The sequence below is a fragment of the Anser brachyrhynchus genome, assembly GCF_964034855.1.
Source record: "Anser brachyrhynchus genome assembly, chromosome: 2".
Lineage (NCBI taxonomy): Eukaryota > Metazoa > Chordata > Aves > Anseriformes > Anatidae > Anser > Anser brachyrhynchus.
The window spans coordinates 62,134,816-62,161,383 of record NC_137695.1 but is presented as its reverse complement, the minus strand read 5'-3'; the positions used below and the strand labels follow the sequence as shown (position 1 = coordinate 62,161,383).

General features: G+C 40.8%; 2 protein-coding genes and 1 long non-coding RNA gene across 11 annotated transcripts in view; all 3 read right to left on the bottom strand.

Annotated features, from left to right (window-relative positions):
• ITGA9 (integrin subunit alpha 9) overlaps positions 1-3,371 on the bottom strand; it is a 217,488-nt gene extending 214,117 nt beyond the window's left edge. For 3 of the 4 annotated variants that reach the window (XM_080581504.1, XM_080581505.1, XM_080581506.1), the window contains exon 1: positions 3,061-3,362. In XM_080581504.1, the coding sequence (XP_080437630.1) occupies positions 3,061-3,215 (155 nt within the window). In that variant the 5' untranslated portion in view covers positions 3,216-3,362. Of the gene's footprint in view, positions 1-3,060 lie in introns of all 4 variants that reach the window. The other variant, XM_080581503.1, reaches the window with a different exon arrangement.
• A 3,161-nt stretch (positions 3,372-6,532) lies between these two features.
• LOC308190095 lies at positions 6,533-13,391 on the bottom strand. 2 transcript variants are annotated; one of them, XR_013946875.1, is made up of 3 exons: positions 8,896-13,391; positions 8,398-8,502; positions 6,533-8,015 (listed from the first exon to the last, which is right to left on the bottom strand). It is a non-coding gene; the product is annotated as an uncharacterized lncRNA (long non-coding RNA). The 2 variants fall into 2 exon arrangements; XR_013946876.1 differs by having other exon boundaries at positions 8,903-13,391.
• A 6,082-nt stretch (positions 13,392-19,473) lies between these two features.
• GOLGA4 (golgin A4) overlaps positions 19,474-26,568 on the bottom strand; it is a 64,102-nt gene continuing 57,007 nt past the window's right edge. For 2 of the 5 annotated variants that reach the window (XM_080580523.1, XM_080580527.1), the window contains 2 exons: positions 25,745-25,831; positions 22,939-23,079 (listed from right to left, as the gene is read on the bottom strand). In XM_080580523.1, coding sequence (XP_080436649.1) covers positions 23,047-23,079; positions 25,745-25,831 — 120 coding nt within the window. In that variant the 3' untranslated portion in view covers positions 22,939-23,046. Of the gene's footprint in view, positions 20,217-22,911; positions 23,080-25,744; positions 25,832-26,568 lie in introns of those variants that run through there. The other 3 variants (XM_080580524.1, XM_080580525.1, XM_080580526.1) reach the window with 3 other exon arrangements.

Genomic DNA, 26,568 nt, shown 5'->3' with positions numbered 1-26,568 from the left:
GATGAGGGATGTCACATCATTGGGGCAAAATCAACATTGTTGCTTCTTGAACTGTCTCTGAGAAAAGCAGAGGAAACCACATTCTTGGTCGCTTTGTCGGGTCTTTACTCGAAGCTTCCAAATTATTTCCAGAGAACAGAAGCACTTCAGCCTGTCTGTGCTCCAAATGCAAGCAACCACCTGGATCCTTACTGTGCTGGAAATGGCAGTGACGGGGAGCTGGGTAAGCCTTTCAAGATTTACAGTCATAAAACCCGCTCAAGGAAGGAAAACGGGACATTGTCAGAAAAACAATAACTTCAGCACATCTGTGATGACAAACCTTTCTTGACACAAAAATTGTGCGAAAACAGCTCCAAAAAGGAAGCATCATTGCAATTAACTATTTCAGACATGTCAAAGGCACTGACTTTCATCACTATTTCAGTGGAGGCTGAATACCCATTATAATTTCTGTGTCTAGGGCTGTGTATCTGAATTTATCTGACACAACACTTCAAACCAAATATTCCTCCTTTAGTTCCTCTGGCAAGAATATTTGGCTCACATAAATCTTCACAAATCATCAAATTCTGGGTTGGTTTACTAAAAACCTGCAGGTTTATGGCAGATAACACAGACAAGCTCCTTTGTGGTGTTGGAAAACAAGTGGTTGAAACACTGAAGTTGAAGAGCTGGCAACTACAGATACCATTTTATTATGAAAAAAATGAATTTATATAAAAAGCACATGGACAGACTGCTGAGAATACACTTCAGTGATTAGAAATATGCTAGGAGAATACTGGGTCCTCGGGCGATAAAGATTAAGAAGCCTTGAGCTATCAGGACAACATTCTCCAATGGCTGGGAGCATGTTAACACATGAAATAGATTTAGACAGGTAGGAGACAGCCTCAGATAGGATCGATCACAGTTCTGCAGGCTCACATAGTGCACAGCTCACCAGGCAAGCCATGTATGACTGAAATATCACAGTCCAAAATTAACAGGTTAATTTCCCACAACAGCATATAGGCCAAAGGGACATGAGAAACCAGAATCATAATGTTTCTTTGTGTAAAGAAAAGCTATGAAGCTAAGAATGAAACTGACACACAAAAACAATAACCCTATGACTATTAATAGGAGCTGTACGTTACAATGGCATGAATAGAAAACATTTTTGCTACATATTCCATATAACAGCCTTCACCCTGTCCACAGCTTATCACAGTTTGAAAGAAAAATACATCACCTGCTAACTTTACGAGCCAACTAAGGAAACAGCTATATAGCTTTGCACACAAAAGCTTCACACAGAAAAACCTGACAAATCCAAAAAATGCTATCAGTTCTACTAACTATTTCCCTCTGCACTCAGCCAATAAAACAGAGACTGTATCTTGTGCTTGAATAATCTGCAATGTGTAATCTCTTTGAAATGGAAATCAGAGGCTTCTATGCTCTGAAGTGATATCTGTAGGCAGAAGTAAGGTTCTGTCCAGTATGATTAGGATTTTAAAACAGTACTATACAATACTGCAAGCCTTTGTGCCCTACTCAGGGGACGAGGATATAGCTAAAGGCTCAGACGAGGGTTCAGTCCTTTGATGGTCTGAATGCCCAGAAAGATTGGCCAGATATTTTAAGCTCTCCAGAAGAAACATGTTAAACACTTAAAATCGATTTCACATCACAGAATGAAAAAAAAAAAATGTTTGCACTCAGAATATGCCCATTCAGTTCAAGGTGACATCTTCAGAAAACTGAAGAAGGCTGCACATACTTCTATGAGCAAAACTCTTTGCTGTCGCTTCACAGGTTGACAATCCTACCCTCACAATTTTTGACAGCCCTGTGCAGATGCTGACCATATAAAGCTGCTGCTCACCCTTCCAGGTGCTAGGGCTAATGCGTTTTTTTAGTTATTTAAGAACACTTTGTGATGTTAGACACTTTATGGTTCTGGGTGCCACAGGCAAGGCTCCGTGAAGAAGCTGCATTTTCAGAAAACAGGTGTGAAATAATTTGGGGCATCAGACTTCTTACAGATGTCTGCCTTCAGACGGATGCCCTGGGCTGCTGATCCAGCATCATTTACAGGCAGAGTGGGATGTCGCAGAGATTCTCCTCCCTGCTCACCCTCCCCTTCCAAAATGACACCAGCAGGTGCCACCTGAAGGTAATCCACTTCACCATCCAGAAGGACCGGCACTAAGACAAGGAGCAACAAGCTGCATCATTCTCTTCTCACCCTACCTCGCTCACCCCGCGGCAAGCCCCCCGCTCTCTGTGTCGAACACAAGCCACTTTCAGCCTTTTCATCCTTTGTTGCTTCCTACCCCGAGTTAAGCATCGCTGTGAACTGAGAGCTTTTCTTTCCCGAGAGCTTTTCCTCTGCGAAGCCTTCTGATAAGTCCTTAACAGCAAATGCTCCGGGAAAGCCGCTGCGCGGAAAGGTAGAGTACACAACTACTTGTGAACTAAGGGGTGTGAAAGAGAGTCATTTTGGAAGAACTGGCCGCCAGCATGAATACATTTATTTATCTATCACAGTGCGCTACAGTTCCAACACCAACAGCTGAGCAATCGGGCCGTATCTACACATGAGAGATAAAGACGAGCTTTGTTGGCACGCACTGGCAGCGGCGGCTCCTGCTCGTGGAAGGCCACCAGACGACACCAGCTAGGTCCAGCTAAGAGAAAAAATCCCTTTTAATTCTAACAAAGAGCCTCTGACCCAGACGAGGGAGAGACAGACCACGCTCCAGGGCTCTTTTCAACCAAGGGGACCAACGAAAAGCTTGCCAGTGTGGATAATTTTGGGGGGAAAGTAGACAAACTTCCTATCCTTACCCAAAAAAAACAAAGTTACGTGCCTGCTCCCCCGTGCCTCGCCCCAGGAGCGGGCACACGCTGGCTCTCCCACTGCTACCCCTCCATGACCGGCACTGTCACCGCGAAAAAGACTACTAAAACCCATGTCTTTTCCCCTTTTCCCCCATTTAAGGCAGCACGACGGCTGCTCGCACCGCCTTTCCCCCCGGGGATGGGTGTCCGGCGGGGTCCCCTACTCACCACCGGGTGCTGTCGTGGTAGTGCTGCAGCACCGAGTAGCCGAAGAAGGAGCCGTTGGGGCCCTGGAAGACCACCGGGAGCCTCAGGTCCACGTTGTAGCAGCGAGCCAGGGCCGCCGCCAGCAGCGCCGCCAGCACCCGCCACCCCGCCGCCATCCCGCGAGCCCCAGCCCCGCCGCCTCCTCCTTCTTCTCCTCCTTCTTCTCTTCCTCTTCCTCCTCCTCCTCCTCCTCCTCCTCCCGGGTTCACTTCTGTGCCCGGCTCGGCTTCGCCCCGAGCCGCCAGCACCCAGCGGGACTGGGCGCCCCGCTCCGCCCCGCGCCGCCCCGCGCCGCCGCCGCGGTGCCCCCTGGCGGCCGCGGCCCGCAGCCGGCCCCCCGCGGCCTGAGCCGCGCAGCCCCGGGGGGCGCCGTGAGGCGGGGGGAGAGGGCCCCCAGGGGTGCCACGGGAACCAGGGTGGTCCTGGCAGCACCCCGCGGCACCCCTCGGGTTGCTGATGGGGGGCGCTGGGTGGCCGGGGTGGGTGAGGAAGGGGGTGGTTCGCGGTGTGGTGAGGGGAGAGGGAGGAAGGTCTGGCGGTGAGGAGCTGATTTCTGTCTGAGGGACGGAACACAAGACACTTTGGGAAGAATACCAGGCCCATGTGTTCTGCCATGAGGCCGTGAAAGAAGTGGCAACAAGCCGTGAGTCCCTAAAACAATCACAGAATCATAGAATGGCCTGAGTTGGAAGGGACCTCAAGGACCATCCAGTTCCAGCCCCCCTGCCATGGGCAGGGACACCTCCCACCAGACCAAGTTGCCCAAGGCCCCATCCAGCCTGGCCTTGAACACCTCCAGGGATGGGGCATCCACAGCTTCTCTGGGCAACCTGTGCCACTGCCTCCTTACCCTCTGAGTGAAAAATTTCCTTCTAACCTCTAATCTAAATCTGCGCTCTTGTAGTTTAAAACCATCCCCCCTTGTCCTGTCATTATCTACCCAAGTAAAGAGTCCTTCTCCATCCTTTTTATAGCCCCCTTTAAGTATTGAAAGGCTGCAATGAGGTCACTCCAGAGCCTCCTCTTCTGTAGGCTGAACAGCCCCAACTCTCTCAGACTGTCTCCGTAGGAGAGATGCTCCAACCCCTTGATCATCTTTGTGGCCCTCAAGCAGCAACATTCATGGCTAAACAAAGGCTGAAAGTAATTGTGCTAATATTTTAAAAGGTAGACTATCTGGGACCGAAAATAAGCAAACAATAAAAGATGGGCAAGAGCCAAGGCAAGAAGGTAGTTGCCTCCAGTGGGCAAGAGAAATGTCACACATCCTCTTACATGAAGAGGGGAGGGGAGTTACAGGATAAAACTCTCCGACCTATAGAACCCACGCATTTATTATTCAGCAAAAAAATAGCAGTTTGTTGTGCTTGGGGTTGTTGTGAAGGTGTGTTTAGGTTGATCTTGAGGATTGACGCGAGGAGCTCAGGAAAGAAGTGCTCCCACAGGGATAACTGGAAGTTTCATTCGTTGCTGTTAGCCCTCGTTTTGGCTACTTCATTCCACGTACTCTTCTCATCCAGGAGCAGGCTCGCTGAGAGAAGTGCAGTACATCCCAGGAAATGCAATGGCAGAGGGGCCAGGAGCTCCAACACAATGGGAATTGCTGCTTCTGCCAAGGAGCTGAAAACACACAGACACGTGCTCAGCATTTCTTGCACTGGCACAAGCTGGTTGTGCTTGGCACCTGCGGGTTTGCAGGGAACTTGCTGCAGATGACAACAGTGAACCCTAATGAAGAATGCTGGATGTCAGGGCTGTTGGAGAGCTGCTGTGGGAATACTCTTGAAGGTAAAGTCATCTTTCCATACAGGAAGCTCTCAGGGAAAGTTTAGTATCTCCTGTGAAGGGATTGAGCTGATTGTGGGTTTGTGCTGAGGGTGCATATTCAGTGAGAAGGTAATTTTGTGGTAAGCTGTTTCATGACATTGATTTGGCTCTTTCAAAAGTGTAGCTTGTTCCTGCAGGGGAACATCCTCAGATAAAAGCCATCTCCAGACTATAGGTAAGCATTGACCTTGAGCATCATCCGCAAGTGCCCTGGGGCTGTGCGTGTATACATACATGTTGCTGTTTGGAAATTGCCCTTTTTGATGTTGAATGTGATGCCAGAAAGTGGATGTGAGCATAGGAATATTCTGGGGACAAGTTAAGTAGAGCGGCAGCAATTACAGAATTAGGTGGTGGAAAAAATCAACAGAGGAAGGAAGGCTTCCAGCCATCCAGATATTTTATACTTACTACATAAAGCTTAGCAGTGTACTTATTTAAAGCTCTTGCTCAAGGTGGCTTATGGACAGGCTGGGCCATTTTGAGTCTTCAGTTTTGGGGGGTTAAAATTGCAAATGATGATGCAAGGACTTAACAACACATCACGTTGAAAGGAGAGGTTGAACTAGTGAAAGTGACATGCTTCTGCCACAGACCTTGTCTGCAGATTACTGTAGCTCCACCACCATGAGGGTCTTCACATTGGCCTCAAAAACAGGTTGAGCAAAGCAACATTCCATTGTTCCCTTATTACCCTTCTGTAACCTTAAAGAGTGTGTTAATTATACACACATAAATCTATACACAGGCACATACACATAAGTATGGCCAGGGTTATGCAGAAGTGAACAGTGAATGTTCTCCCGTATTAAATCTAAGTGGCACAGTGCTTAATACCAAATAAAAAGGAAAGGTCACTCATCAATACTTTCAGCCGTTAAGTGTACAATCAAATTGAAAGAACCGATTTACTCATTACAGCACCAAATGAAATTGACACAGCATTTACGTTGTTTTAGCAAGGATATTTACATCACGTAATGAAAAGATTTTCACGGGAGTTCTCTAACTGTGCAATCAATATGGATAAAAGTAATCTGATTTAGCCAGAAAGTCAATATGCAGTGATTAAGCAAATTCCACAAACGACATGCAATCCCATTAGCACTACCAAGCCAAATTCTCTGCACTTTGAAGCAAGGAAGTGATGGGGCTTTTCAATTAATTATCCAGGCACTGAATGATGCTAGACAGCTCTCCAGTGAAGTTAAAGGAAATGTGAGCTAACACACTGGGGAGAAGGATGGGTTCATTCATCTCTAGAGGGATAAGGGAAGCAAAGTGGCTAGATGAGGTGAATGCAACACTTGTCTCTCACGTTGTAGAGCGTTCCCAGGAGGGCTTATTTCAACTAGCAGCGATACAATACGGAGGTGTGTGAGTCCATGAAAAACTTTACCTCTCCATTCCTGGCAAGGAGGATTATCCAAGGAAAGGCCAGGAACACTGTACTCCCATGCCCTTCCCCCCTCCTTTTTTTTTTTTTTATTTTCTATTTTTTGTTTTACTGTGCATCCAAATACTAACGTAATCTCACAACATTTAATCCAATGGGAATTTTGTCAGGCAGAGCAGAAACAGAAAGTACATGTTTAGGTCTTTACCATTTCAGCTGTTAAAATCCTGGCATGCACTGGAAGAAATGAAAGCAATGGGAAGCATCTAACTGCAACTACAAGCATTATAATAATGTACTGTTAAATGAATATGATGCTAACAATAAGGACTGGGAACAAGGAATAGTGCACTAAATCATATGCCAACCTTTTGTTAATGAACTATTCAAACTGGAATTAGCTGTGCCTGCATTTCTAGATCCCTGTGTTCTCTCTGCTTCAACCTTGATGTTTATATTGTTTGGGGAGGCTCCACACCCGCATCATAAGGGTAATTTGTATTTTACACCATTCTATATTAATTAAGTACGTAACCGCAGTTTAACATGCTCTATTTTGGCAGCAGTCGGTCTCCAGATCAGGTTTTAAATTAGAAAAGTTATTTGTAAATTGAGAACCTACGGTGAAAAGCACCCTTGACAATACTTTTTAATTAATAACTTGAATTGCAGAGCTAAGGAAAAAAAACAAAACAAAACAAAACAAAAACAGTAATGCTATGACTACAGAAAGAGACAGAAAACAAATGCCCAATGTCTGCATTGTTTACAGAATCATTGTGTACAGACTTGGTTCATCAAGTCGGCGTGTTAAGAGGTAATTCCCCTCCTGCAGGCTTCTCCTCCCAAAATGCCACTTCTCACATCACTATTAGCTTCTCAAAAATACCTAATTTTGCTCCTGCACTGAACATATTGAACTCGGTATCATTTTCATTATTTTGATGAATACCTCGATTAACTTTAGGACACCGCTTTTTGTTAGGCTAATCATTTGCTTTTCCTTGCATTTACACCAAAAAAGTGCTGTGGTGTCCCCCGCACTATTATTGTGCTTGAGGTTTTACTGTCTCTTTTAAGCTGGTCCACACGTATGACTCAGATGCGCTCCCACAAGGGGAGGAGGAGAAGGGGAGCACATCTGCCTGTGCTGCTGCTACTTCTCCCACGCTGGCAACATCACCAAGAATGCCCCAGCGGTGGGCAGGCATCCCACAAGCTCGTTAATATAAGGGCTGCTGCCTCTCCTAGCCCTTACCCATACATTTATGTCAGCATGTGCTTAGTGAGGAGACTTCAAGTGAACTTGTGCTAAAGCTTTCCCATCACAGCTGTGAGACTTGCTGATTCTTCACAGGCATTCTCTGTATTTCTCTGGCAAGTGCTCAGTACAAGGAGGTTGGTCACTGTGTTTGTAAGTCAGGTCTTAATGGTAATACTACAGTTTATTTTTAGCCACAGAGCTGTGTGATCTAATCCACTTTCAGACTCAGCTGTGATGAGCTAAGGAGACCAAACTTCTTCAGTCTTCCTGTGGAAGAGAAATTTTCCAGACATTTTTGTAGCTCTTCTTGCACATCAGGTCAGAAGCATCCTTTTCAATTTCTCTTTCGGTGTGGCTTTGTGACGAAGATTTATCGTGGTTGCCTCTCCCATTCAACCAAAGAGAAGAGCACAGCCACCTTTTGTTACACTGTAAAGAGAAGAGGAAAGACTTTTCTTCTCTCGTCTTTTCAACCCCCTGTCAGTGCTGAAGCAGTCAAAGAGGAGGATGCCACTTTGAAACATAAATACGTAAAAGGAGTAATTATGAAAAACCAAAAAGTACACTAACACATATCCATAAAATATGATAAATACCAAGTACATTTCATAAAGAGGGAATTCCCCACATTCACTTACCTACCAACAAATTAGGTAGGAACCTGCTGGATCAACAGGGACAGAGCTATGGGTTTTCAAAATAACAGCAGTCATACTGTGAGAAGCTTTCTACTTTAATCTGTCAGGCAGTAAATTGTTGTCAGCAACTAGATTTATCAGCAAATCTAGATTGCAATTGTCATGGTACAAACCGTATCTTCAAATGTTGTTCCCATTAAGTGAAGGAGATGTTTTCTTTCTTGTTTCTCTACTTGGGTACAGTTTTCCAAGTAGATTTAGAATCCAGAAAGCTTTATCTGGGTTGAAGACAGAGTCAGTACAAACCTTAGGTGATATAGAAGCTGATAATTCAATCAAAAATCTTCTTCTCATAATAATAACTAAAAGAATAGCATATAAATCCAGAATTTTCAGAGCCCCATATGCAAAAAAATCAATTCTCCCTTTTTAAATATTTAAGGATTTTCTTTTCTTAAACTGTACTATTTCAGCAGCAATCCCATTTATTTAGTGATCCAGATTCACCATTCTTCTATCCCCTTGAAAACTATGCATTAGCATTAGACTTAAACACTTGCCCTGGCTTTCAGTAGGGGGGGTATATTTCTACATGATTTATGGTCAATTCATGCCCAAATGAAAATGCATCTTGTAATGTAAAACATATTTCTAAAACATTTATCATATACCGTATACCAGTAACTGAAGGAATTCCTCAGAGCCAAGTAAAAGAAAAAAATACATCTGGTAACTTTTTCCCCTTTCATAGAGTTTACTTTTTTTCTTTAATACATCTAGATTTCTGCATTTTCCTTCTCATGCAATAAACCTCTACTCAGGAGTCTCTATTCAGCTGTGCTACGTGCTTCATTAAGGACCTGCTTAAATATGAGTGCATGCTTACGCTTTATTAACTTCAGGTGAACCGAACGGCAGAACTGAAGCTAAGCATGTGCTTGGGTTGAACTGGGACTCAGGCTAACTTATGGACACACTGCTAACAGCAAGTAGCAGTCATGTTTTGCAGCTCTCATATTTTCCAACAGCCGTCATATATTTGTTTGGATGTGGTTAGAATTACAGCTGTGTTGTATGTATTCGTACATTATATATTTTAAAATGCATATACACACATGCTGTAAAACCACACACAGGCTTATTTTGAATTGCTTTTCGTTCATTACGATTGGTCTCGCTAGCAGAATCATCACTGCATATTTTTGTTTCACGCTGACACCAGCAATACTGTGTTCTCACTCAGTTGATTGAACCTCACTACCTCAGCTGAGGGATCAATGGGTCTAAAAGCTTTCACCACCATAATGAGAGGAGACACACTTGTGTTTGCCAATGTACTGTAATGATGTTCTCTTTGTGCTTGCTGTTTGTTTGTTGCTTTTTTTTTTTTCCTGATATTTATTTTAGAGTGGCTATAGGAGGACCTGTGGACAGAAATCCTTAAATCCAAAAGTTGGCCATGTGGCAGTATGCTCCAAAAGCACACACCACACAATTCAAGACCCCACCGAAAAGAGCTGCCCCAGTCCTGCAGGGGACACAATGAAGAAGTTGTCTTTCCTTCATCTCCACTGATGGGTGGAGATGAAGGAGATCAGGACCACAGTGAGGAAAGAAAGAGGCCATCAAGGTACAAGAGCCATGGTTAAGGAAAAGTGAAGCTCCACCAGAAAGCAATTCAGAGCACCTGAAGCTGAGATTTCATTCTCTCTCACCTGTGACTACAGAAAAACTCCAAAAATACTAAACCTCACTGCAACAAGGCTAGCCTTTGTCAGTACCTCCTAAATCACTGCATTGCAACCAAAAATGTAATGACTACCCTAAAACATACTTCATGAGTATCCCCATACTTAAAAAGGTTGATATGCTCTTAATGAAATTCTCTTGCCAGCATCATCCCAGTCTTGTCTGACTCAATGCTGGTTGGCTAAGCAGCCAGCTCTCACCCATGGCTGAATTTACAGCACAGACAAGATGACGATGTTGGATGTATCAAACCAGTTAGAGAGAAAAAACAGTTAGCTTTCAAAAAGCATTGCCCCAGCCTATATCTTTTCCCTGTGATCTTCTTAGTAACCTCTTGGGGATTATAAAGGAGATGAATGGTGAAATTGTGACTTTTCACAAGAGATTTTTTTTTTCCCAAGAAGACTCACTCTTTACTTGCTAGTCCTGGGACTTCTGGGAAAAGTGCTAGGCTACCTAGAGCAATACATCAAAGAGAAACAATAAATTAAATCCCCCCTACTGACTACCCTTCTTTGTCCAGCGCCAGGAGGGGATTAGACCTGCCACAAAAACCGCAGTTTTTGCATCAGCCTCAGGCAGATATCCAAGAATTTGGGTATCTGAGACAGAGACACAATGGATTCTTATCCCAGGTTTCTTAAATGCCCTATCCCCAGTAGATGTTTGCTCTGCAAACCACTGACAGCTGTTCCCCCTTCTCTGAAAGGATCCCCAGGACAATGGGACAATTTCATAAAGAAAACAGACATGCCACAACTCCGCAGCAGAGCATATAAATTGCAAATGTAAATCTGCAAACATCACCTCCAGTGCAAAATTCCCACCAATTTCAACCTGTGCAATGTGTTAAGTGTGAAGCACAGCTGAAGCCCTACTGTTCTTGAAGACAGATAGAGCCATGGTGCAGTCCTAGGCTCAATTCAGCCAGTATTTCTGCAGTGCTGTCACAGAAGCTTATTGAACTGTCACTTTACAGGTAGCTAGCCCTTCCTACCACACTCAAAGGCCTAGCAATGATGATGAGCCCTACAAAACTAACAGAAGATTATAAACCAGGACCTGCCATACTTTTAGAAAGAGTTTTAAGTCTTACTCTAAGTAGAATTAACTAGACTTAAAATTATATAATTTTACACACATTAAATTTATTTGTCATAGTTTTCTATAAGATTACAGCTGAAGACGAAGACATTGGGTAGATAATTGAGGCTGTTGATTGTCTTCTTCGTTTGATTTTCACTGTTTAAGTTTACACGTAGAGGTCTTTTCCAACAGCCCAGACCTAACCCACTGAAACCCAGGGAAAGACCCCGTGAAATTTTAATGAAGCTGGACTGTCCAGAATTAAGTCCGAGTGAATTTTGTCTCATTTATCCCATTTCTCTCCATCAAAACAAAAATCACAAGGGGTAAAGTGTACTAGATGTTATAAAGTCATGAAATACCAGTCACATGGTGGATCCTGTGGTTTACCACTTTTCTACATGATACTAAACCTTACGGAGTTGTACATCAAAGTGCTGTACTCCTTTCCTATTTAGCCTCCCCTTCTAAATCTATTCCTCTGAGACCCTGGTGGTCACACAAGCTTGGGCCACTTGTCGAAAGGCCCAATTTACACTGCAGCTTTCAAACATTTTACTTGGAATTCTTGGCACATCTGCTTCCCATTAGCTGGCCACTCCGTGTTTATTATTGCACATGTTAACTATCATACAATACTTGTGTGAAAAGTTCAGATGAACAATAACCTATTTGTCATCTCTGAGAGATCCAGATATACTCTCCCCCTCCAGAAATGACACTTTTTGCAGTTGTGTGCATGGGCAGTCAAAGCTTGAGCCCTTAACCAAATAATTTGTGACATGCCGGACCCTTCTGTGACCCAGTTATTTCTAAATTGTCTGCTATGCTACGGCTTAATTTGGTGTGTGCTGTACATACACAGTAGTTCAGAAAAGTAAACTATGGGACTACATAGGATTTGTTATCAGCATGAGTTATGCCAGAAGAGGCATAGTTATCTGGCTTAGTAATGTGAAAAACATTGAATTTGAGTATCTGGATAGCATGAGGGATGCTGTGTTGCTGCCGGTGATTTAAAAATAAGTAAGTAAAAATGCAATTTCCCCCAGCCCCTCTCCCGGACAAACTTCTTGTGTATATAATTCATCTTAAACCAGTGGAATTAAGGCAAGGAATTTGCAATCCCTAGAGTCGTATTCACTACAAATAACGTGAGGAGAGAAGCACAGAGGTTGTGATAACAGCAGGCTCTCTTGTTTATGACGTTACTCGTGCACCTCAGTGAATGGCCCTGGTGTAAGAGGTTCTGGGAGGAATTTGGCAGTATCGACCTATGCCATCCCATAGACCAGCAGTGCAAGAAAATGAGGCAAATTTGGAGCTTGATGTCACAGATCTGTGGTTTGCCTGCTGATTTCTACTGAGTTACTTTTATCATTACTCTGTAAAAAGTTGGACGCTCCTAAACACTTTGCTTGGTTAATGAGGACAGACCAGTTGCAACTACCAATGTTAGTGTTTTAGTACAGGCTCCTTCTTAAGAAAGAAATAGTTCAAGCTCACCCTAACCTCTGATTTCAGAGAAATGCAGATGCCTTTAGAAAAACTGAGAGTATGCAATGCTTCCATGCCCTCCTTGTGAGTGCTTACAGACCTACAGGTCCCAGAAGAAAGCAAGCCCTGCTTCCTTCCTCAGCAATGTCACTAACAAAATTGGGAACAGCCTGGCTGGGTTTGTCACACTGCACATGAAATCAAGTGAGAGGTTTAATTACCTTGCCTTCCCCGACTCATGATATATTAGTCCAGGCATCCCAGTGTGATACATTAAACAAACTATACTCACAATTAGTTGACAGCAGCAGTGACATGAGGTGTAAGCAAAGTTTGTCACCTTGTCAAAATGGCATGAAGTTATTTTTACCTCCTCTTGCCCACCGTGTTTATTGGATTCCCCAACTACAGTATGCCATTACTGCAGCCACAAGGGGCTTTCTGAAAACCATCCGGATCCTGCTGAAGGATGTCTATAGCAATACATAAACCGACTTCTATTTTTAGTCAATATTGAAGCTTATCTAAAGTAAATGTTAATTCCAGTTTACCCTATGGCCAGCATCCGTCCCAGAAATACACGCTCTTACTCTCAACCTAAAAATAAGCGGGTGACTTCATGCATTTGTCTCTTGAACCCAGTCCCCACACGCTATGTGCAGCAACCAGCAGACCCCTGCTCTGCAGAGGCTCGCTGAAAAGTCACCCTCCCCTGCTGCCCCCTTTTCCAAGGAGACACTGATGCAAAAGCCCTGGCAGGGGTCATCGAAGGCAAATGAGAGAAAGCATTTAATGAAGATTTGTACATATGTGGTACATAAAAGAGGAAGGGAGGAGCCCCCCCTCCCCCCCCCCCCATACACTGCCAAGCTGGCTGCCACCAGCAGCTCTTTGGGCCTGCAGGGCTCTGGGCTAGGCTGGCTGGTTTATCGCGCTTTCCACACGTGCCTGTCCAGCTTTTCTCCAAGCAGAAAAGTTGTCTGTCTAATCACTAAACCTTTTGCTTGTTTTTTTTTTTTGTTTGTTTGTTTAATTATTCATACCATTGCTAGTAACTAAGGCATTTATATCTGCCTATATTCAAAGGCCTAAACACAGCAGGCTGTACGCATGGCTGCATGCACCCACCAAGTAAAAAATACACGCACTGGCCATTGACACCAGTGCATTCTCCCCTCTTCCTCCATCACTGGGTCAAGCAAGTCACTTGGAAAACAAAACAAAACAAAAAACACTACAGAAAAATGTCAGACATGTCCACAGAAAAAAGCCCACCCTGATTCCCAGGGGCTGGCATGGCACTTTCGTATTTCTTCCTTGGCCGAATATAGAGAGCACTTTATTACCAGCAGAACTTCCACGGTACTAGGTAGCATGGAGATATCCTAGTTTTGAGGAAAAATAGGGGCATCTTGGATCTTTCCTGCCCACCCTCTGTTTGTAGCAACATTTTTATTGGCACAGGAGCCTGCAGGCTCATCCCATAAATGAGGTCCATGGCAGTCCTGTATATAATACACAAAAAGTATCTTTCATCTTGAAGAGTTCAATACCCTGAGAGCCCTAATGCTCTGAGCATGCTACCTGAAGCTGAAGAAAAAGAAGAAAACCTCATTTTTAACTAAGCTAGTCACCTCCTGTACTGAAGTTGTGGTTGGGTCAGATTTTAATTTGCCGACAAAAAGTACCAAAATCCTGAGCTAAAGCCTGTTGTTCTTTAAATAACATTCAGATAACACCCGCCAGGGCTGTAGGATTGCAAGGTGAGGACAGTTTCTTTGGAAACACTTTCAGTGGAAGCATTTTTCAGGGAAATCAAATCTAGGGTTCAGTATGGGAAGGCAAAACATTAGCTCTCTGAAGATAGCTTAGCCTATTTATTAATTACTGTAAATGAAGACCCTAGTCTTTCAGCTCACACTCCCTCTTTTATATATGCCACTCATTTCATCACTGTTTTGAAAGGGCCACATAACTGTGTTCCTAGCCTAGGCTATGAGGAGGGGAAATAACATTATTATTTTTTAAGGCATATAAGTCTGTATATTTTAAGTCCTGGATACACATTGCAATAACATACACTAATAAGACTTGATGGATTGGCTATGTTTTTTTTGTTTGGTTGGTTTGTTTTTGTTTTGGTTTTGTTTGTTGTTTTTTTGTTTTGTGTGTAGTTTGCAATTTAGTTGTTTCTGTTTACAAACCATTGCCAAACCTGTGGGCTTTTCCAATTCTATGCAAATGGGAAGTACTGCCCTTTTTGTTACGGGATAAAGGAAAGGGAACTCAAACCCACAGTTCACTTCCAGAATAATTTGTTGGATTGGTAAGGACAATCGTTTGGTAGTATTCTTAAAGATAGATGTGTAAGTGAACCAGAATATCCACAGGTACATTAACACAGGATATGCCGTTCTGGTAATTCCCATGTGCAGTGGAAAGGTATACTTCTGGGCAGCTTGCGCCGCTTGGTGTAAATTACTTTCACCCCCTCTGCCAAGGGCTGACCAGCTGCAGGAACAACTGGGGTGCAGGTCAGAGACACAGCAAATATGGCTGACTCAAAATTTCTCCACAAAACCAGCGATGTTTAATACTTCTCATGAGCTGGCACGATGAATCTTACTTCCCAGGTAACTTTAGTCTGTACCTACTTCTCTCTCCCTCATTTTCTTAGTTTACTCTCTCAGCTGTTTCTCCAGAGCCTGTGGCTTGAACGAGAAAGATAGGCAAGCCTCAGCAGCAGAAGAAAACTTGCAGTTCAGGAGCCACAGAGAGTATGTCATGTTGGCTGTACAGAGATGCCTCTTCTAAATTTTTACGTACTGCTTGTTTGATCATCTTGATTCACTTGCAAAAGATATATGAGCTGATCCAAGTTAGAAGACTTTTAAGTGCTTCCTTTACTCCAATAAAACTGGATGATGCATACTGCCACTAAATGCAACAGCAGTTTTTCTTGTAGACATCAGCACTATAACAAGTAGGAACCATTGATCTGAATAACACGGCTAAATATGTTCTTGGACCAATAAAGTTTCCAAAATATAAACAGTGGCAAAGATTACAGCATACACTCTGTTATTCATCCCTTCTCCTTTCAGTGAATTTAAATGCTTGCAGAAAGCACTAGAGACTCTAGCACTCAAGCCACAAAAGGAGGCTGGTACAGCTCAGCCAGCCAAGGTGTCCTAACTTGCTTCAGCATCAGCCCCAGGGGTAGCCTCTGGACCCCGAGGCTGGTCAGGACCCAGGACCAGCATCTGTTCAGAAAAGCTATCAGCCAAGCCAGAGTGGCTTTAGTTACACTGACATGTCTAATTATAAACTAAGCAACTACCTTATTAATTTGCCCAACAGCCATGAGATGGCAACGTGACCTGAGCTGCTTTAGAAGCTGCAGCTGAGAAGAGCAAGTCGTGTGTCACAGCAGATGCCTGAACCACACTTCTCTATCATCACTCATCACTGTACCGAGATGTGCTAGCACAGCTGTAAGATAACACGTAATTACCATGGTCTTAATTACAGCTTCTCTGAAATGTCACATGGTATTAAGTGGCAACTGTAGGAAATAATAGTTATCACTCTTCTACAATGAAGGAAATCTCTAGAGATGTGCTTATTTTGAGCCAACATGCCTTTAAAATTACTCTAATACATAAAGGAAACTAAATCAATGTTTGCAGAGGAAGACTAGAATCAGTGTAAATGACAGCCTACAAGAGAAGAGAAACTTAAAGGTGACAATTCTTAGATCAGAGACATGGAACAGCACACAACTTGATGCTTGTGTTCTGGCATCTCTAATTTGCAACACTATGAATGTACACAACCAAATACAATTTGCAAATCCCAAGCTACCACCGTTTTTGAGGACCAGTGTCTAGGAACAGCCACATGCATTCCTACTGCTAGGTCTGGATGTCCAACATGTGGGGGAGAGGCTGCCAGGTTCTGCTCATCTTGGTATCCATAACAAATCAGTGATGACATCGTGAAACTAAAAAAAAAAAAAAGTTGCTCAATTTAGCAAACTCTATAAAGTGGTTTTTTATTTGTTTGTTTGTTTTTTCGTAGCAAAGCTATGAATGGACAGTAATATTCTATGCAGAGAATATAAGAGAAGAATTAGAGAAGAGAACCAGATACAAAGCACTATGTAGAAAACATCTTAGTATAACTCATGGAAAGAGGGACTATAAATGGCATAACTAGAAGTTGGAAGGATTTTTACATAATGCTTTATAATACATTTGAAATAGTACATTGCCAAAAGACATCAGCCTAGGCACTGAAACAATACAGAAATTCTAAGAAAGCAACACATTTTTCATTTAAATTAACAGTGATTAATCCTTAGGACACTAGAGGATGGTTGGTGCTTGTCATCTTTATAAACAGAGCTACACATTTTTGGTTTTCTATGCACATGTGTACAGGTCCCCAAAGTTACAAATGTAATGTACTTTGCATGTAAAACTGGAGGAAAGTTCAACATAAAACAACCAAATATATTCTCTCACAGCACAATGTTCTAACATTCCAGTTTCGACAAGCCTGGGATCCTCTAACCTTTGCTAAAAAGGCAGCCAAAACTTTGATACAGTCTTTGGCTTTTAGCTACGTATGTGTAAACAAGTATATTTTATAATCAGAGGTATTTGTGGTCTAGAGTTTATAGTTTATAGTTGCATTAGCACTACTATCGATATTTTATGACACTCCAAGAAACAAAACAAAAAAACATTACTCAAAATAAAGCTTTCATTTTTGTGCTTTCTTTGTGCCCTCTTTATATATATATATATATACATATAAACTCTAAAGCAATGCCTTATATGCTCTTAAAATAAATCTAGAAGCAGTTAAAACTTCAGTCTGACAAAACTCTTGCACTTAACTATTCCTCAACATAATGGGAAAGATGTGATTGTTTATGAGTCATTTACAGAAGAGGGAAAAAAAACTTTTTAAAAAATAAATTTGGGCAGCGTTTTTCTGACTTAAAAAAAAAAAAAGAACAAAGGGTAACTATTATCTCCTTTGTGTTCTTTACTTAGGTCACTTCTTAAGCAAAAAAAATTGTTCTATCCAATGTTGTATGAATATTATACAGACTATTTCAGTTTGGTCTGCTGCGCTTAGGTCACACTTGACAAAGTACAGCCCATAACTAGTATCTTTCATGTAAAGGGAAAAAGAACAAAAAGAGAAAACATGAAAAATAGCTTATTTGTAAGGATAAGAAAAGAATGGTAAGTGATCATAATGATACTGCCAGAGTAACAGATCCATGCATTTAATTTCCCAAAGCCTAAGAAAACCTATACCTTACATGGAAATCTGAAACTCAAAATCTGTATTTTAAATCGCTGTAATGATAGCAATAGCAAAATCCTACAAATCCTAGGCCAGCCAGGAAAGGAACATACATTGTTTTGGAACCTGGTGTAGGCTGCTGATGCATCAGGCAACGCGCTGGAAGACATGGTTCTGATACACAGTGGAATCAAAGAAAAGCTCTTATATCTGAAACCATTACAAAGAAAAAAAAATGCAATAAAATCTGCTATATTTGATGTTTGATAAAGGGGGAAAGCTCAAAACAAATGCCAGAAATAAAGCAGCATGAAGAAATTTTGCTGGGCAGCAGTAGGAAATAAAGATGCAACTCTGTGTCCTTAGCTATCAAAGGCAGAAAGAACGATCCCTTCAAACTTACTTAAAACTAGATATATTCTCTATACAGCTAGTGACCACAATAGATCTTGGAGCATTGGAATTGTTGCACTTCGCCAAGTTTTGTTAGGATACAAAATTGTGCATATAAAATCAGCTTCATTTCCTTTCTTGCAGATGACAATAGAGGTGAATCCCAGTGCATCTGGAAAAACAAAGCCCACATACCTACAAATCATTGCCTCCTTGTAGAGCCACACACAAATATCATGTTGCTACCCAGTCATGTGAAAAAAAGGCTGAATTGTATAGATAATCAGAGGCAAATAAGGGGACATTTCAGTGAGCAGAGTCTTCAGATTCCAGCAACGCCATAGTAATCACAACTCTAAGACTGTCATAATCTAGGTAACAGTACCAGAAGTACAAAATTTGGGTACAAATATAGCAGAACTGGGACCACTGGTAATAAAAGTGAGAGCTACACAGAGGAGGGCATTTTACCTGGAAGACTTGTTGCAAGGGTTGTGAAAAGGAGGGTGTAAAACCAGGAAAAGGAGAAAAATGTGCAAGTCACGGGATCAGGGCTATACAGGGTCCCTGCCTGTTGGCAACCCTGCACTTGGGACAAGACAACAAACTGCTTGAGACAGGACAGCAAGTCAAACCTTTTGTTTGGACCACACCAGCCAAACTTCCTTCTGCAGTCAGGAGGACCTGCTGGTTTCCTTATCTAAAAGGAGAACACCCAGAGGAACAGACTGAGCGTCCACAGAACAGGATGACACCTGCTCCAGGCCTGATGGCATCAGCAACTAACCACTGCTTTGTAAAACTATTCAGTAGCATCTTTCAGGCAGGCAGTGTATTTAAAAGGCCTGCTCATGCTCAGAGATGAGATATTCAGAGGATTTGTTGCTCCTATATACACTTGTTAAAATTTGTATTTGTGGAGGACTGATCACCTTCAGTCATTTAAAACTTTAACAAAGCAAACCTACTTGCTATACTCTCATGCCAGCTTTTCAGTTCACTATGCGTCTGTTTTACAGACTGCGATCCGTGGAAAATCTGAACATTTCCTGATTTCTTACAGTTCAAAGTACTTGAATAGTTCTTCATACGAGAGGGATTTCAGCCTGAAAATGTCTCAGCTAAGGATGTCTTGAAAAGGAGCAAAACCAAAAGTGGTGGATCCTTTCAGAACAAAAATCATACCACAAGAAGTTCCAAAATTATACAGTAAATAAACTTTATTTAATCTCAGCTCCTGTCAGATTAGTGCTGTCAACAGTCAGATCAGCATATGATACAGTTATGTATTAACTATTTACAATTTACAGTAATGTACTTTTTCTCCAGAAAATATAAGTACAAAAGCTAGGAGTAAACAAATGAGGTACTGCAATCTGGATTTATTGTAGGCAAAAGCATATAGGAAGTGATCTTTAGCAAACAATCAGAAGATCAAATCAGAAAAGGAGTAGTCAAACAAGTGCCCAGTTCATCAGGAAAATCACCTCAACTGCTATCCATCCAAAAATGTATTGCACAATTCATTCAAAAAAATAAAAAAATAAATAGAAGAGACAAACCATTTAGTTTAACTCTTAAAAAACACCCAGTGAAATCTGTATAGAGATACAGTAGCGGGCAATTCCTTCCTAGGATAGTCTTTTCTCTCTTTTAAAAAAATAACCTTTAACACAAAATAGAAGACAGTATTCAATAGAAGAGAAAAAAGACTCATCACCAGATAACCCCTGATTAGCGTTTCTTGTCAAGGCAGTTTTAACTATATCCATGGTCCAAAGGTGGTGCGAAGCTTTGGTTCTTGCTGTTCCATTTGTGACCTTGAATAATAGCTTCTCTTCTTGTCCCCTCAAAAGGGGCAACAACGGAGATATGAACGTATTTCTAAGCAGCACTGTTATGAGACATTCTCATCACAATTTCTTCAAGATGGTCGTAGCCATGACTAGAAGAATAAAAAGATAAAAGAAATGAATAAATATTACATCACTGAAAGCAACTTAGAAGTGCGTAATACTAAAATAATAATGGAATTGTTGGTTATTGATAGGAATAGGAGATGCAAGAATTTCAGGTAAATCAGATGACCTAATTATTAACTGATTTTGAGCAAGTAATTCCAATATTTTCAAAACAGTTGAGAAAGTGTGATTGAAAAAAATAAAATAAAAAGACCTGTAACAAAAAAGTTAAGAGTCTCACTGGAAATAGATAAGTCTACCACAATGTTGCATTTCAATCCAATGAAAAACTGGGACAAAGCTGTCCTCTCTGCATAAAGCCTGTCATCAAAATCAAAATGAAGTCAAATTTTGGGGCTAGCAAAAGGCCTCACGTACCAGGAAAAGATGTATTACTTTCACAATGAAGCCAAAATCACCTTAATTTCTAAGTTTTACACATGCAAGAATATTATTCCATTTGCTGGCTAACTACTGACATGTCACAAAAATATTTGAAATAAACTAAGAAACTACAATCCAGTAATGGGGGCTGAATGGCTTTCATAAACACTGGCTTAAGTTTTGAAGCTGTAATAGGTAATTGCTGACAGTAAGTCAAAAATTATGCTTTCCTGTGAGAGCCATCAAAAATGGCTGAGAACTTTTTTATACAGCATTACAGACTGTATGTCAAGAATTTAAATTTCAGACATGCTTTCTCCAATAGTGCTGTAAATAGCTTTGTCCTATAATTGCTAACAATTCAAATATTTTCAACAGAAGGCTAGAGAAAACAGTTGCTGAAATTGTCAAGAAGTGATCAAGACTAAGAGGCAAACAGTCCAAATGCATTTTAAGTGCAATAAAGTGCACTCGTTATTGTATTCAAAGTGAAAGGTTTAAGACAACACAAAAATAGAAGTGGAGACCGTGTTAGCTGAGTAGAATTTTTTTGCCTTCAAAACAAAGGTTGGCTTGTGTTGTAGGCTCTATTTACATGACTGCAAGAGAGGAAGAAAGGCTGTTGGCTGCCTTGTGCTGCCTGGCAGTGGAAACGCCTAGGCTGGTCCATGCTGTGGTGGAGGTGGTGCAGGCCAGGAGCACACATTGAGCCTAGCACTGCGGGTCAGCCAACAGCCAGCCAGCTCTGCAGATGCACTGAACCAATTCCCAGCAACTCTGCAAAGCTTTCCAGTTGCAAAGGATGAAAAGGAAAGTTATGCTGGCCACATCCTACAAAATCCATCTGAAGAGTTTCTTAAGTACAGCCAGCAGAACCAGGGAGGTGATTGTCCCCTTGTATTCTGCTCTGGTGAGGCCGCACCTCGAGTACTGTGTTCAGTTTTGGGCCCCTTGCTACAAAAGGACATGGAGGCCCTGGAACGTGTCCAGAGAAGGGCTATGAAGCTGGTGAGGGGCCTGGAGAACAAGTCCTATGAGGAGCAGCTGAGGGAACTGGGATTGTTCAGCCTGGAGAAAAGAAGGCTCAGGGAAGACCTTATTGCTCTCTACAGCTACCTGAAAGGATGTTGTGGGGACCTGGGGGTCGGCCTCTTCTCACAGATAACTAGTGGTAGGACTAGACGGAATGGCCTCAAGTTGAGCCAGGGGAGGTTCAGGTTGGAAATCAGGAGACATTTTTTCTCAGAAAGAGCAGTCAGGCATTGGAACGGGTTGGCCAGGTAGGTGGTGGAGTCACCGTCCCTGGGGGTGTTTAAGGAAAAGTTGGACCTGGCACTTAGGGACAAGGTTTAGTGTGTGATACTGGTGGTAGGGTGATGATTGGACCAGATGATCTTGGAGGTCTTTTCCAACCTTAATGATTCTATGATTCTATGATCATGCACCACTAACAACTCAAAAAGTAATCCTGGCCAGTGCAGAAAGCACTACCTGTTACTTGCATGTTCTCGACCACTACTGTGTTCGTGTTGCTTGTTTAGCAAGGCTAGTCAGATGCAACCTTTATCTTTAGACCTAAATCAGCTGTTGCTTTTCTGTAACACTACAATTAGTTTTGCAGTTCACTCATGAAAATAGGTAAATGAAACCTTCAAAAAAAAGGACAATAAATTGAAAGCATAAAGCTCCACAAACCGTTCTCCCTAATCTCGCTGCTCTCTCTGCTCTTGATGCCAAGCCAAAGCTCTGAGTCAGAAAGGTACTGATGTTTAAAAGTAATCATACCTAATTCCTCTACAGAGGATATTTCACTTATCTTTTTTCAAATAATCAATTCTCATATTCATAATATGTAAAAATTCATTTAAAGCAGTACAGGCTCTTTCAGAATCTGACTTATCTATTTCCCTATTTTCAAAAAAAAAAAAAAGAAATCAGAAAGTGAATAAAGACAAAACAAAGCCAAGTACAATAAAATTTAATATTACATATCATTTAAAATCTGATTTTTCCCCTATAATTGAGAGTTTTGAACCTCAATCAACATTTCAAGTTATTCTTATTCCTCAAAAAGATTGGTTTTGAATCAGCATTCCCCTTTTTCAATCTTGGCTTTGTAAAGCAAAACATGATTAAAAGTAGAACAAAGTTTATCATACACTTACAGGACAAAAACGTTTGAGAATGTTTTTAACGAACAAAAGCATGCAAGAAAAAAAAAAAGAGAAGAATGATTACTGTCATACTACGGGTTTCATCTCCAAATAAAACAAGTATGTATTAGTCTTCACTCACCCACATGCTAACTAAGCACAGACTGATGGAATATTCAGAAGATACCACTGCGAGGTGAGGCAAACTACAAAGCCAGGAAGAAAACAGCTTATTGGACTACGTGGTTAACAGTGTAGGTAAGAACTCTGTGGACATCTACTGCTTACAAATGAGATTGCCGCAGTTAGACTATGATATTATGTAGTAAAAAAAAAAAAAAAAACAGATTAGTGATACAGATATATGGGTCTAACATATGTTTATTTACCTTGAAATTTGTTAAAGTTTTCAACAGAAACCTCTTAAACGCCCACATTTAAGAAAGACCCACCCAGATGTTAAAAGCGTAAGTACTCATAGACACTTCCTAACATATGCATGTTTATTCTTTCTCGCACAGATAATTAGCAATTTACACATTAAAATTAGTTATAAAACTTTTGGCTATAAATGAACATACAAAAACAACTAAGCTTTATGTTAAAAAAGCACATTCACGTTGTAAACTTAGACAATTATTACTCATGAGAACTAAAGACTGGGTATTTTCAAATACCAACATCATTCTGGTATTATGTGGAGAAACACTATGATCATGTTAGTAAATGTCAGCAAGCAAACCAACCCCAAAGATCTCTCTTAATGGAATAATTTATGACAACTGTTCCACTCTTTTTAGTCTTTAACAGAATTACAAAAGACTCGCCAGAAATATTAATTTATCCTTCAGTAAACAAACACTTAACTTTGAAATTGAAAAAAAAAATTACTAAGTCTTTCATTAGTTGCACGCATAACATGCCCTAATATTTGAGTTTCTGTTAGATGTCTAACTTTATCTTTGTGGACTTGGAAAGGAGAAAAATTGATAGGCTAGATCTGAGCCAAGAAGGGACTGCTATGTGAAATCCAAGAAGTTTTGATCAGGACATTACGTTCTTTCAATTATGATATCCTTAACAATCAAAGCACTTGCAGTCTGCAAAGTAATTCAAAGTATGTTCTAGCCACAATTTAAACCCAAGGACCAAAACCTGTTGAATGAATTCAAGTTGCAACTTCTCATACTAAAGAAAATTTTCAAGTATCTGTTTCAGGAAGACCAGGTTTCAAATACCAAAAAGCTGAAGGGACCGAAAAATATGGTCCATCTCTCTAACCTCACTTTTAACCAACTCAAAAATACTTCGGAAAAGTATTACTGGTGCTTGCCAAAAGAAAAGTGTGTCTTAAGAAAGCAATAACTATATTTTGTCGTATTATTTCCGAAGCAAGAATAGTGTTAATTTCAAATAATACGGCAGAGGTGAAAGTGGTTTAAACGAGAGCTTCCTGAGACCATGTTTGGGATGCACAAGACTTACTAGAGCTGTACTATTAACAGCATTTACATCATTTCAAAAGTATATTGAACACTTAAGATAGCAAGACTATCAAGGCTACAAAGTATACAGTAAAATGTTGAAGTATCAAACACTTTCCTCATTTGATACTTCAAGCAGATGAAATGGTATTTTTCTACATCCAAATTTTAATGCAACTACGACACGTAGTAGCATTATGTAAATTGCAACTACAAGTGAAAATGTTCACTATTTTTTTTTTAATTCTGTTCCTAAAAGTGTTAAATATATACAAAAGGCCCGTGAGAAAAACAGAATTTTGTTCTCTCATTTTAATTCCTAAATGTTTTACTCAGTGACCCAAAAAGAGGTGGATCACAATGTCGACTTCAGATACAATTTAGAAAGAGTATTACTGCAGTTTTTGTCTTAATGAAAAATACCTCCACAACATAAAGTAGTAAGAGTAGACCAAAGAAATGTTTATGCTCATATATTCCTCTCTTTGTGCTCTGCTTCTCAATTCCAAATTCACCTTCCTGGTAAATACCATTCCATTCTATCCCTCACAAAATTTGGGGGGGGGGGGGGGGGCAATAATACCCAAAACAACAACAAAAGCAGTCTTTATTTAGGGTCAATTAAAAAGAATCATTCTCTATTCAGAGTTCAACCAATTTTATTCTCTAATGCATGTATCTTGCATGTATCTATGCAGATTAATTGTCATCATTTTACTTCTTCCCTCACAATTGTGCAAGATCCAATATTGCTACAGTACTGCTGAGTATTACTCAGCACTGATGGCAAGACAGAGTTGGAGAAAGGGTTTCTGTGCTCTGTTACCAAAGTGCCTAAGATTGTTATTTTGATCTGTCCTTACTGAGAGTGAACCTGACATATTTTGATGTTAAGTACAAAAAAATAATAATAATAAAAAAAACCAACTTATTAGGATACTGACATAAAACTAACCTAAATGTATATATTTCACTTCAATCATGCATATCCCAGATGAGTGAGCTAATCAGTTTTCTATTCTACAAGCAAACATTGCTCTTGCTTTTGTCAGAAATTTTATCCTAGGGCTGTAAAAAAAAAATAATCTTTTTTTTCATGAAAACTGCTATGAATCCACAGAAACTTCTGAGTTTAAGAAACATGAATTTTCTCTCGGATTACTTTTTCGGTATGAAAATTGATCTGCATAATAGTAGCAGTGACTGAACTTGCTTTGCTCTGTTGTACCACAGCTTTCACAAGTATGTTTTAACCAGTGATATGAAATTCTAGCTAAGAAAATATGCTTGGTCTCACCCCCCGCCCCCCCCTTTTGCTGTAAACTCAAATCTACTGCCAGGATTTGACATTCCACTGAAGAAGAAAAAGAGGAGTAGATAAGTTCTCTTGAATGAGCAAAGGGAGAAAGGGAGACCTAAAGAAAGCTTCCAACTTCTTATTCTTGCTACCTCATCTCTTTTGCATAACTACACTTTGCTTTCACAACTTACCAATGGTCGAGCATCTTCTCGTTCTAGTATCTTCTGAGTCTGATCAGCTGGGAACTTCAGAACTGTTGTTATAACCTTGGCCATTGTCTAAAAGGAAACAGATCATCTATAATCAATTTCATGTGCCCTAAAATGCTTTGTAATATTTTAAAATGCATTTCACTTCAGAATACTGGATGCTATTTTTAGTAATGTCAACAGAAAACATATTGAAAGGAGTAAGATATAACCATGAGATACACATATTTGCATGACATCATACATTATGTGAATTACACAGAAACCATGAAGAGTCTTCATTTCACATTGTCACAAACTGCAGCTACTTTAATATGACGTTAGCTCCATTGTATCTACTTAAACTCCATTAATGAAGAAATCACAATCATACTGTTGCAAATCCTGCTCCTACCACATTTCATCCTTATATGGTGCTCCTGGAAAGCACATTTGAGGCACGCTGCACCTGAAAGAGTCCTTATGAATCCAACTATATTCCTATCATTCAAATATTTTGTAAAGAAACACAAAGAAATTAAACACTGAGAAAGCAGATCCAAATGTGAGACATGGAACAGCAGTTGTCTAAATATTTTTAGCGGGTACACAGAATGTCATATTTAAATAGCAAATCATTTAGATCGCCTCAGATGGAGTATGTCAAAATGTCAAACCGTTGTGCAAAACAAGCAATGATTATTTCTCTTTTAAAAACAGATTAGCGGGAACAAAAAATTCCAAAAGGCACTAAACAAGGTTCTGCTGACTTTTACAAGAAAGGTCAAAGCAATAACCACAGTGCAGCTTAAACAGAAGGTGACTGC